Here is an 11,167-nt window from a genome sequence, read left to right as displayed (position 1 = left end):
ACGCCGTCGCCGCCCTCGACTACACCACCTCCACCTCTCCGTTGGAGCTCCGAGCCACTGCAACAGCCTCCCCGAGCTCGTCTTCCCCGCACGGCCGCCGTCGATCGCCGCCCCGTTTCGCCGCCTCGAGCCTCCCCGAGCACGCTGCCGTCCCCCTACAGCCTCGCCGTGAGCCTCTCCCCCCTCCTCCCCTGTCCTTTCTCTCTCGCGCGCCCCCTAGCTTCTTCCCCACGCGCGCCCGAACGCCGCGCCGCGGAGCTCGCCGCCGGCGGGTCTCCGGTGACCATTTGGTCATGGGCGTAGGCCCGTTAGCTCGACCGCATCGTGCCGCACCCGCCTAGCTAGTTAGTTCGGCCGCTCGCGCGCTCTAACGCCGCACCCGCCCCAGCCCGAAGCACTTCGCCGCCGGCGAGCTCGTAGCGCTCGCCCCCGCCCGTTCCAGCCGCTCCGGCCACCACCGTTGGACGCGCGGCGCCGAGCCGCGTCGAACGCGCCCAACCACGACCCCGCAGACCCCCTGTGCGCGAAACCCGCGCCCCTCCCGAGCCGTGCCGCCGCGTTTGGCTCGTCGGAGTTGCTCCGGCGCCGGCCACCGACGTGGCTGGCCTGGGCCCCCCCAGTGCCACTGCCAGTGGGCCCCGTGGGCCCCGTTGACTGGGTCCACCCAGTCAACGTGCTGACTGGGCAGGCCCAGGCACTGACATGCGGGCCCCGCCGCAAAAATTAAAAACAAAAAGAAAAAGAAAAATGTTTTATAAATAAAAATAATTAGATTAACTAATCACTCACTGACATATGGGGCCCACCCCTCTAATTAGACTGTTAGTTTAGTTTAAATTAATATTAGACTAACAGAGGCCGACATGTGGGTCCCACTGGACCCACCTGTCTGGTTTGACTGGTCAGCCGACCTGTTGACCTGCTGACGTCAGCATTGTCTCATGCTGACGTCATAAATTCATTTTTTGCTTAATTCACATAATTCCAGAAATTCAAATAAACTTTGAAAATTCATATCTTTTAAACCGTAACTCGGATGAAAATGTTTTCTATATGAAAGTTGTTCAGAAAGACGAGACGAATCCGAATACGCAGTCCATTCGTCCACCACACCTCCCTAACCTATCGAACTAGCAACTTTCCCCCTCCGGTCCGTCTGTCCGAAAACGCGAAACATCGGGAATACCTCCCGGATGTTCCCCCCTTCGCCGGTACCACCTACTGTCGCGTTAGGTCACACCTAGCACCGCTCATTGTCATGTCACGCATCGTCATGCTTATGTTTGCATTGTATTTACTGTTTCTTCCCCCTCTTCTCTCGGTAGACTACGAGACCGACACTGCTGCTGCCCAGTTCGACTACGGAGTTGACGACCCCTCCTACTTGCCAGAGCAACCAGGCAAGCCCCCCCGCCTTGATCACCAGATATCGCCTATGCTTCTCTATACTGCTTGCATTAGAGTAGTGTAGCATGTTACTGCTTTTCGATATCCTATCCTGATGCATAGCCTATCCTTGCTACTACTGTTGATACCTGTACCTGCAATCCTACATGCTTAGTATAGGATGCTAGTTTTCCATCAGTGGCCCTACATTCTTGTACGTCTGCTGTGCTATACTATCGGGCCGTGATCACCTGGGCGGTGATCACGGGTATATACTTATATACTATATACATGACACATGAGATGACTAAAGTCGGGTCGGCTCGTAGGAGTACCCGCGAGTGGATCTTTGTGGCGGAGCGACAGGGCAGGTTGAGACTGCCTAGGTGAGAGGTGGGCCTGGCCCTGGTCGGCGTTCGCGGTTACTTAACACGCTTAACGAGATCTTGTTATTTGATCTGAGTCTGGCCATTTGGTCTATACGCACTAACCATCTACGTGGGAGTAGTTATGGGTATCCCGACGTCGTGGTATCAGCCGAAGCTCTTTTGACGTCAGCAACTGAGTGGCGCGCGCCGCATTGGACCGTAAGCTCGCGCTTGTATTAAGGGGGCTAGGTTTGCTTCCGGCCGCGTACGCAACGTGCAGGTGTGCATAGGGCGATGGGCCCAGACCCCTGCGCGCATAGGTTTAGACCGGCGTGCTGACCTCTCTGATGAGCCTAGGTGGGGCTGCGACATGTTGATCTTACGAGGCCGGGCATGACCCAGAAAAGTGTGTCCGGCCAAATGGGATCGAGCGTGTTGGGTTATGTGGTGCACCCCTGCAGGGAAGTTTATCTATTCGAATAGCCGTGTCCCTCGGTAAAAGGACGACCCGGAGTTGTACCTTGACCTTATGACAACTAGAACTGGATTCTGAATAAAATACACCCTTCCAAGTGCCAGATACAACCCGGTGATCGCTCTCTAACAGGGCGACGAGGAGGGGATCGCCGGGTAGGATTATGCTATGCGATGCTACTTGGAGGACTTCAATCTACTCTCTTCTATATGCTGCAAGATGGAGATGGCCAGAAGCGTAGTCTTCGACAGGACTAGCTATCCCCCTTTTTATTCTGGCATTCTGCAGTTCAGTCCACTGATATGCCCCTTTACACATATACCCATGCATATGTAGTGTAGCTCCTTGCTTGCGAGTACTTTGGATGAGTACTCACGGTTGCTTCTCCCCCTCTTTTCCCCCTTTTCCTTTCTATCTGGTTGTCGCAATCAGATGTTGGGGTCCAGGAGCCAGACGCCACCGTCGACGACGACACCTACGACACTGGAGGTGCCTACTACTACGTGCAGGCCGCTGACGACGACCAGGAGTAGTTAGGAGGATCCCAGGCAGGAGGCCTGCGCCTCGTTCGATCTGTATCCCAGTTTGTGCTAGCCTTCTTAAGGCAAACTTGTTTAACTTATGTCTGTACTCAGATATTGTTGCTTCCGCTGACTCGTCTGTGATCGAGCACTTGTATTCGAGCCCTCGAGGCCCCTGGCTTGTATTATGATGCTTGTATGACTTATTTATGTTTTAGAGTTGTGTTGTGATATCTTCCCGTGAGTCCCTGATCTTGATCGTACACATTTGCGTGCATGATTAGTGTACGGTCAAATCGGGGGCGTCACAGGGGCGTGGTGGTGATTGATTGTCGGACTGAGCGAAGGCATGGGGATGGACAACGCCGATAGTGGCCACCATGATAGATTGTTCCAGAGACTTCCTTTTTTAATTGCTCAAGGTTGTGGGAGATAAGGATGAACGAGGGAAGACCTTATCTGCATCTGCAAATGTGAAGAGAGATGCGGGTATCTTTTTGCAAAATTGCCATAGTTTGCTTTCTATCCGTCAGATATAGATCGGACGGTCTATATTGCAAGATGGCAGACACACCATCATCACCAATTCGGTTTTTTATAAGAATCCTATGAAAAAAGGACGCCGATAAGTCCCGGACGTTTGGGATTTGACCTTGGCAAACCAAACATTTTTTTGTGGCGATTTATGTTTGCTGACCATAACAAATTTAGTTGACAAACATGGCATATTCGCCCTCAATTTATTTTTTGCCAGGAAATAGCCGTGCTCGTAAATGAAAAATGCCATCCTCGCGTCAACTAAAATTGCCATGGTAAAAATCCGAACATTTGGAATTTATCATTGTTTCTATACTTTTCCTACGAAAATCCTCCACAACGAACTAGGCCTAAATGAAATGAAAATCAGCGGGTTTCCGAAAAAAGAAATGAAAAGTAGCGTGCTGCCTTCCGCAAAAGCAAAAAAAAGAACAGTTCAAAAATGGGACTCCTCCGAACTGGAAAAAAAAAGCATCACGGTCACCACCTCCTCTCCACCGGTACAGGTACAAGAAGCCTCTTCAAGTCACCGTCTAATCAACGAGGAGCTCATCACACCCAGCTCACTCCCACTTCCCAGCCAGCCATCGAGCATGGCGCCGGAGTCGGGCTCCGGCTCCTCCGCCCCCCTCCTCCGCGCCGGATCCGGCCACCGCCGCGCCACCGGCGGCTGGAGGTCGGCCCTGTTCATAATCTGTAAGCCCGGCCACGATCCCTCACTCCATCGAGCTCGCTCCTAGCTTGTTTGCTCGATTCGATTTGCTAATTTGCGCCTTTTGGGGTTGGGAAATCCAGGGGTGGAGGTGGCGGAGCGGTTCGCGTACTACGGCATCTCCTCCAACCTCATCAGCTACCTGACCGGCCCGCTCGGGGAGCGCACGGCCGCCGCCGCCGCGGCCGTCAACGCGTGGTCGGGCGCCGCGTCGATGCTGCCGCTGCTCGGCGCCGCCGTCGCCGACTCGTGGCTCGGCCGGTACCGCACCATCGTCGCCTCCTCCGTGCTCTACATCACGGTCAGCCTGGCAACTCAGCCGTCTCTGAAATTACTTCCACCATTCTCAGTCTCAAGTATACTGTTCAGTTAATTTCTCTGTAGTCTCTAGGCACCATTAGATTGGATCATGGGAGTTCACTGATCTTTTTTGTGCTACATTATCAGTCCCATCTGCCACTTGCGTGCGACTTGAGATCGCACAAATCCCGCACAAATGGCGCAAAGAATTGTGTAGCATAGTATAGATTAGTGCTCACGCATAGGGATGTTTTGGATCCGGGGTAAGCAGAGACAGCAACTAGTGCTTGGCATGATAGCGATTTACAGTGAGTAAACATGATAGCCCAAGCAAACTCTGTTTCCTCCATCTTTCTATCATGCGTCACGTTTGTCTAGCTACTCTGCTTCTGATCTTTCTAACTCAGCAGAAACAGTGACAGTTTCACTTTTCCATCACCTGTTTTCCACATGTTTTTGTTCAGTGGAACGTATACGCACACGCCTGGTCAGTCATTTTCAGTGGTTTAGCGATCTCAAACTTGATGATCCCAATTTATTTATTTATTTTTTATGATCGGTGATAGGATATGACTGTGACGCCTGGTCTGAAAGGCGATATGGTACTCTTGATCATGCCTTTCTGGCCTCTGTTCCGCAAAAGAAGCAAACACCTGCTCCATCGGGTTGCTTGCCACAGCGATCCGTATCGATTTATTCAGTTTTCAGAAACTAAAAATTTGAATTCGCTATAGCCCGTCGTCAAGATAGCGCAACATTGATTCACAATTTTATTTATTTTTCAACTTGATTTGCACGGGAAAGAAAAATTCAAGAAACTCACAAATGCGAACTGACAATCTTGCACTTCTGCAGGGCCTGGGCATGCTGACGCTCTCGTCCATGTTCCCGTCGCCCAAGAGCCAGCACTGCAACGTCTCCGGCGACGGCCGGCGAGAATGCCCGCCTTCCTCCCTGCAGACGGCCTTCTTCTACGTCTCGCTCTACCTGGTGGCCATCGCGCAGAGCGGCCACAAGCCCTGCGTGCAGGCCTTCGGCGCCGACCAGTTCGACGTGACGGACCCCGGCGAGTCGTCGTCGCGAGGCTCCTTCTTCAACTGGTGGTACTTCGGGGTCTGCGGGAGCGCCACCGTGACCGTCGCCATCATGAGCTACGTCCAGGACAACGTCAGCTGGGGCCTTGGCTTCGGCGTGCCGTGCGTGATCATGCTGCTCGCGCTCCTCGTCTTCCTGCTCGGCACCAGGACGTACCGGTTCTACGACTCCGGTGGCGGCGAGGGCGACAGCGCGTTCTCGCGCGTCGGCAAGGCCATGAAGGCATGGCGCAAGAGGTCGCCAGAGGGTGACTGCGCAGAGGACGCCGTGCTCATGGAGGAGGTGCGGGGCCTGGCGAGGCTGTTCCCGATATGGGCGACGTGTCTGCTCTACGGCGTGGTGTTCGCGCAGCCGCCGACGCTGTTCACGAAGCAGGCGGCGACGCTCGACCGGAGGATCGGGTCGTCGTCGTTGGAGGTGCCGCCCGCGGCGGTCCAGTGCTTCTTGGGCGTCAGCGTCATCACGTGCATCGTGCTGTACGACCGCGTCCTGGTGCCCGTGGCGCGCAGGATCACCGGCGTGGCCTCGGGCATCACCATGCTCCAGCGGATCGGCACGGGCATGGCCCTCGCCCTCTCCGCGCTCGTGGCCGCCGCGCTGGTGGAGATGAGGCGGCTCGGCGCGGCCAGGGACGCCGGCGTGGTCGATCAGCCCGGCGAGGTGGTGCCCATGAGCCTGTGGTGGATCGTGCCGCAGTACGTGCTCCTGGGCGCGGCGGACGTGTTCGCCATGGTCGGCATGCAGGAGTTCTTCTACGACCAGATGCCCGTGGAGCTCAAGAGCCTCGGGCTCGCGCTCTACCTGAGCGTCCTCGGAGTCGGCAGCTTCATCAGCAGCTTCCTCATCTCGGTCATCGACGGGTTGACGAGGAGGGACGGCGGGACGAGCTGGTTCGCCGACAATCTCAACAGGGGCCATCTTGATTACTTCTACCTGCTCCTCGCTGCTCTCAGCGCGCTGGAGCTTCTTGCTTTCCTCTACTTCTCGGCGAATTACATTTACAAGAGAAAGCTTGTCAATGTTCACTGACCGAGACTAATACATCCGTCTATGTACTATGGATTTGTGGCCAGGTATACAGTACAATTGCAGTTAGCATCAGTAAAGTTATACGAGTACGCTGACGACCGACCCTCAGATTTTTTTTCTTTTTTTGAAAAGGATCATATCTTACTCGCTCTCATAAAAAATAAGTGTCACAATTTTGAAGCATGGTTAGTTTGAAGTGAGGTCGCAGGTAGTATTATAACCCGAGATACAAAACACCAACACAAATAAAAATTACATTGAGGTATATGGACAACCAAACGATCAGAGGCGCCGACATGCCGCTAGCGCCACTCCAATACCGGAGCCGGTCTAATCTTGTCCATCCACGCATGACACCCGTAAAAGGTTTTTGTGCATGTGCCTCTAAGGACTAGTGTTGCGGAGGTGCAGTCATCATCATTGAATCCTTCAATCGATCTGAAGAACCTGACGCCAAATCTTGCCGTTGCGTATGCACGGCGAGAAACCCTAACCTCGTCGTCCCGATGAGCTGGCAGGAATCTACGCGAAGCTCCGTCTAATCAGTCCCGATCTTGTCCATGCATGACACCCGGAAAAGTTTTCGTGCATGTGCCTCTAAGGACTAGTGTCGCGGAGGCGCAGTCGTCGCCATTGAATTCTTCAATCGATCTGAAGAACCCGACGCCAAATCTTGCCGTTGCGTATGCACGGCGAGAAACCCTAACCTCGCCGCCCCGATGAGCTGGCAGGAGTCTACGCCGAAGCTCCGTCTAATCAGTCCTGATGGAGGAGCTTAAGAAGGATCAAAACTCGGAAGACTAACTCGAAGAAAAAGCGTCGCCATCCGTCCGAACGACGCCCCTGCTTGTACTAAAATCCTACCTAACTGTTAGCTGGAGCAAAGGCATGATGATTCCCTTTCCTGTCACCGACCCCCAGAGCAGCAGACGGAGGGAAGGCAAATCCACAGTCTCGCCAACGAAGATTGAGGGGAGAAAAGCTTTCCCTAGTGACTTTGAGAGAGATTGCTCAGTCTTCCTCGGCCTTAAAGGCATCTCCAATAGCAGCCCTATAATAGGGTGGCCGCCCAAAAGAACCGTTTTTAGGGTACTTGGATGAGAAAACAGTGCTCCAACAGCTTGCCTATTCATATTCTTTTGTCCCATTTTGGAGCAGCCCAAAAAACAGCCCTTGGTGTTGCAAATTTTTAGCACGCGTGTGCCTATCGCAAATTCTAAATTGTTGAGCGCGGACGCCCAACCGCCACACTGGAACTTTCTCCTACCATACCACGTCGCGCCTCTACCCCGACCGTCGTCGGCTCGATTCCGGTTGCTAATGCACCACTTTCGTTCCTCCACCCATCCCTGACATTGTCGCGACTCCAGCGCTCGACGCCGCCACTTCGAACGGTCGCGGTAACCCCGCCGGTGCCCCCATACGAGATTCACCGCCACACCGAATTTGGCCCAATTCCGGCTGCTCGCCGCCCGTAATGGTGGTCGCCGCCCCTTCGTCACTCATACTGGTGGTCGCTGCCCCTTCGTCACTCATAGACACGGACAAGTGCCCGTCAGATGGCTCCCATCGACCACCAAAGACCGAGTCGAGTCGTTGTGGTGCTTTGGTTGCATCAATGGTGCGGTGTCACTGTTTTTTGCCGCAAGCTCGACCTTCCCGGCGTCTACGAGGCCCTAACCTAGCTCCCTACTTGTGGTTTTATTTTGGTCACTTGACCTTGTTGGGGAACGTAGCGGAAATTCAAAATTTTCTACGCATCACCAAGATCAATCTATGGAGTAATCTAGCAACGAGGGGAAGGGGAGTGCATCTACATACCCTTGTAGATCGCGATGCGTAAGCGTTGCAAGAACGCGGATGAAGGAGTCGTACTCGTAGCGATTCAGATCGCGGTTGATTCCGATCTAAGCACCGAAGAACGGTGCCTCCGCGTTCAACACACGTGCAGCCCGGTGACGTCTCCCACGCCTTGATCCAGCAAGGAGAGAGGGAGAGGTTGGAGAAGACTCCGTCCAGCAGCAGCACGACGGCGTGGTGGTGGTGGAGGAGCGTGGCAATCCCGCAGGGCTTCGGCAAGCACCGCGGGAGAGGAGGAGGAAGAGGGGTAGGGCTGCGCCATGAGGGAGATGTGTTCTCATGTGTATGGCAGCCCCAAAACCTCAACTATTTATAGGGGGAGGGGAGGGGCTGCGCCCCCATCTAGGGTTCCCCCCAAAGGGGTGCGGCCAGCCCTAGATGGGGCTTGGGGGGGGGGGGCGGCCAAGGAGGGAGAGAGGGGGGCGCCCCACTAGATGGGCCTTAGGCCCATCTGAGCCTAGGGTTTCCCCCTTCCCCCCCTTTCCTGCGCCCTGGGCCTCTTGTGGGGGGCGCACTAGCCCACCTGGGGCTGGTCCCCTCCCACACTTGGCCCACGCAGCCCTCTGGGGCCGGTGGCCCCACCTGGTGGACCCCCAGTACCCTCCCGGTGGTCCCGGTACATTAACGATAGCACCCGAAACTTTTTCGGTGACCAAAACAGGACTTCCCATATATAAATCTTTATCTCCGGACCATTCCGGAACTCCTCGTGATGTCCGGGATCTCATCCGGGACTCCGAACAACATTCGGTAACCACGTACATACTTTCCCTATAACCCTAGCGTCATCGAACCTTAAGTGTGTAGACCCTACGGGTCCGGGAACCATGCAGACATGACCGAGACGTTCTCCGGCCAATAACCAACAGCGGGATCTGGATACCCATGTTGGCTCCCACATGTTCCACGATGATCTCATCGGATGAACCACGATGTCGGGGATTCAATCAATCCCGTATACAATTCCCTTTGTCTACCGGTATGTTACTTGCCCGAGATTCGATCGTCGGTATCCCGATACCTTGTTCAATCTCGTTACCGGCAAATCTCTTTACTCGTTCCGTAACTCACATCATCCCGTGATCAACTCCTTGGTCACATTGTGCACATTATGATGATGTCCTATCGAGTGGGCCCAGAGATACCTCTCCGTTTACACGGAGTGACAAATCCCAGTCTCGATTCGTGCCAACCCAACAGACACTTTCGGAGATACCTGTAGTGCACCTTTATAGCCACCCAGTTACGTTGTGACGTTTGGTACACCCAAAGCATTCCTACGGTATCCGGGAGTTGCACAATCTCATGGTCTAAGGAAATGATACTTGACATTAGAAAAGCTCTGAGCAAACGAACTACACGATCTTGTGCTAGGCTTAGGATTGGGTCTTGTCCATCACATCATTCTCCTAATGATGTGATCCCGTTATCAACGACATCCAATGTCCATGGTCAGGAAACCGTAACCATCTATTGCAACGAGCTAGTCAACTAGAGGCTTACTAGGGACATGGTGTTGTCTATGTATCCACACATGTATCTGAGTTTCCTATCAATACAATTCTAGCATGGACAATAAACGATTATCATGAACAAGGAAATATAACAATAACCAATTAATTATTGCCTCTAGGGCATATTTCCAACAGACCTTGCATTTCTATAACTTGTTGAACACACCTCATTGCATTACTTATTTCACTGTAGCAATTGTTTAGGCTCACCTTTATATTCCACATTGCCCAAACTTACTAATAATCAATTAAAATTTGTACCTTTTCAAACACCCCCCTCAAAGTCCATCTTGATACTTTTAGCAGGGCGAACCTCGATGCAATATATAGGATAGGAGTGGTGAAACCCTAGCGCCCAAGCTTGCTAACAAGATGTTAGCGAACCAAACACCTCGATGCAATCGATATCGACCCACTCAAACAAGATGTCAGCGAACCAAACGCCTTAGTTGGCGTCGGGAAAGTCCACCACCCCGACAATGCTGGAGCCAGGCCAGGAATGTGAAGTACACCCGGAGTGGTCATCCAACGCCATCACTTTGGAAGATCATGCTATCCTTGGGCACGCCGGCTATGAGAACCGCGAGATCTGGCCACCAGACGCAAAGGCACCTCTCTTCTTTTTCTTCTTCTTCTTGTTGTTGTTGACGGGAGCCCAGTCTTCGGCGAGAATATCTGCCAAGGTCATTGCGAGCTTGGCAGAGCACCTCCCTACTTCTAGATCTCCCTCCTCCAGCTCCTCCTCGGCGTTTCACTCCCCGTTTTTCCTGTGTTGTTAACTTGTTATGTCAGTATTTTCTCCTCCTCGCCATCTCCCTCTAAATATTCGTATTTTCAGGGGCTCCCCTCCTCCCTGCAGACATCCTCGTGTAGCTCGAGAGGTTGAAAGTATAAATATCAATGTTTACAAAAGCCTAAGCATGATATATTTGCATGGTTCATTTTACCCATAAATCTCAAAGTAGCTTCTCCGTACGTGGACAATATACTGGTCTAATATTAGTTGGTTCCGAGCAGTGTATGAACACAAGATTTGGATTCTAAACACCGTAAATTCGTAAAATGAATAAATTGCACGTGACATCCAAACCTAAAATATCTTCAATTGGAACCTTATAAAGTAAATTCATATTCTATCCAAATAAGATTGCAATTTAATTCAATGAAATGAACTCAATTCTTTTATTTTTTCTAAGATAATTCAGATTTGTTGGCGAAATAGTCAAATTCTCCAATTCCAACAACAAAAATTATATTAATAAAAGACTTTCTTGACCCCATGAAGCCCATGTAACACGAGATTCACCAGGCGCGCCATCTCGTCCCCACCGCTAGTCGCGATGCATTAGAGCACGACACCTCCTCAAAGG

The 11,167-nt window shown here is 52.6% G+C and overlaps 1 protein-coding gene across 1 annotated transcript; it reads left to right on the top strand.

Annotated features, from left to right (window-relative positions):
• Positions 1-3,777: 3,777 nt before the first annotated feature.
• Positions 3,778-6,518, top strand: LOC109748432 (protein NRT1/ PTR FAMILY 5.10). Its single transcript, XM_020307458.3, has 3 exons — positions 3,778-3,983; positions 4,083-4,300; positions 5,155-6,518. Exons 1-3 carry the CDS (start codon positions 3,881-3,883, stop codon positions 6,421-6,423), a joined length of 1,590 nt encoding a protein of 529 aa, XP_020163047.1. The 5' UTR covers positions 3,778-3,880; the 3' UTR covers positions 6,424-6,518.
• The last annotated feature ends 4,649 nt before the right edge of the window (positions 6,519-11,167 follow it).

Source organism: Aegilops tauschii, chromosome 1 (assembly GCF_002575655.3).
Source record: "Aegilops tauschii subsp. strangulata cultivar AL8/78 chromosome 1, Aet v6.0, whole genome shotgun sequence".
Classification (NCBI taxonomy): Eukaryota; Viridiplantae; Streptophyta; class Magnoliopsida; order Poales; family Poaceae; genus Aegilops; species Aegilops tauschii.
This window is presented reverse-complemented; position numbering and strand designations above follow the sequence as displayed.

Excerpts from the sequence above, each read along its gene's own strand:
- LOC109748432 (XM_020307458.3), top strand. The coding sequence starts at position 3,881 with ATGGCGCCGGAGTCGGGCTCCGGCTCCTCCGCCCCCCTCCTCCGCGCC. Across the intron at positions 3,984-4,082 it reads GTCGGCCCTGTTCATAATCT|GGGTGGAGGTGGCGGAGCGG; the intron begins GTAAGCCCGGCC and ends TGGGAAATCCAG. Across the intron at positions 4,301-5,154 it reads CCTCCGTGCTCTACATCACG|GGCCTGGGCATGCTGACGCT; the intron begins GTCAGCCTGGCA and ends GCACTTCTGCAG.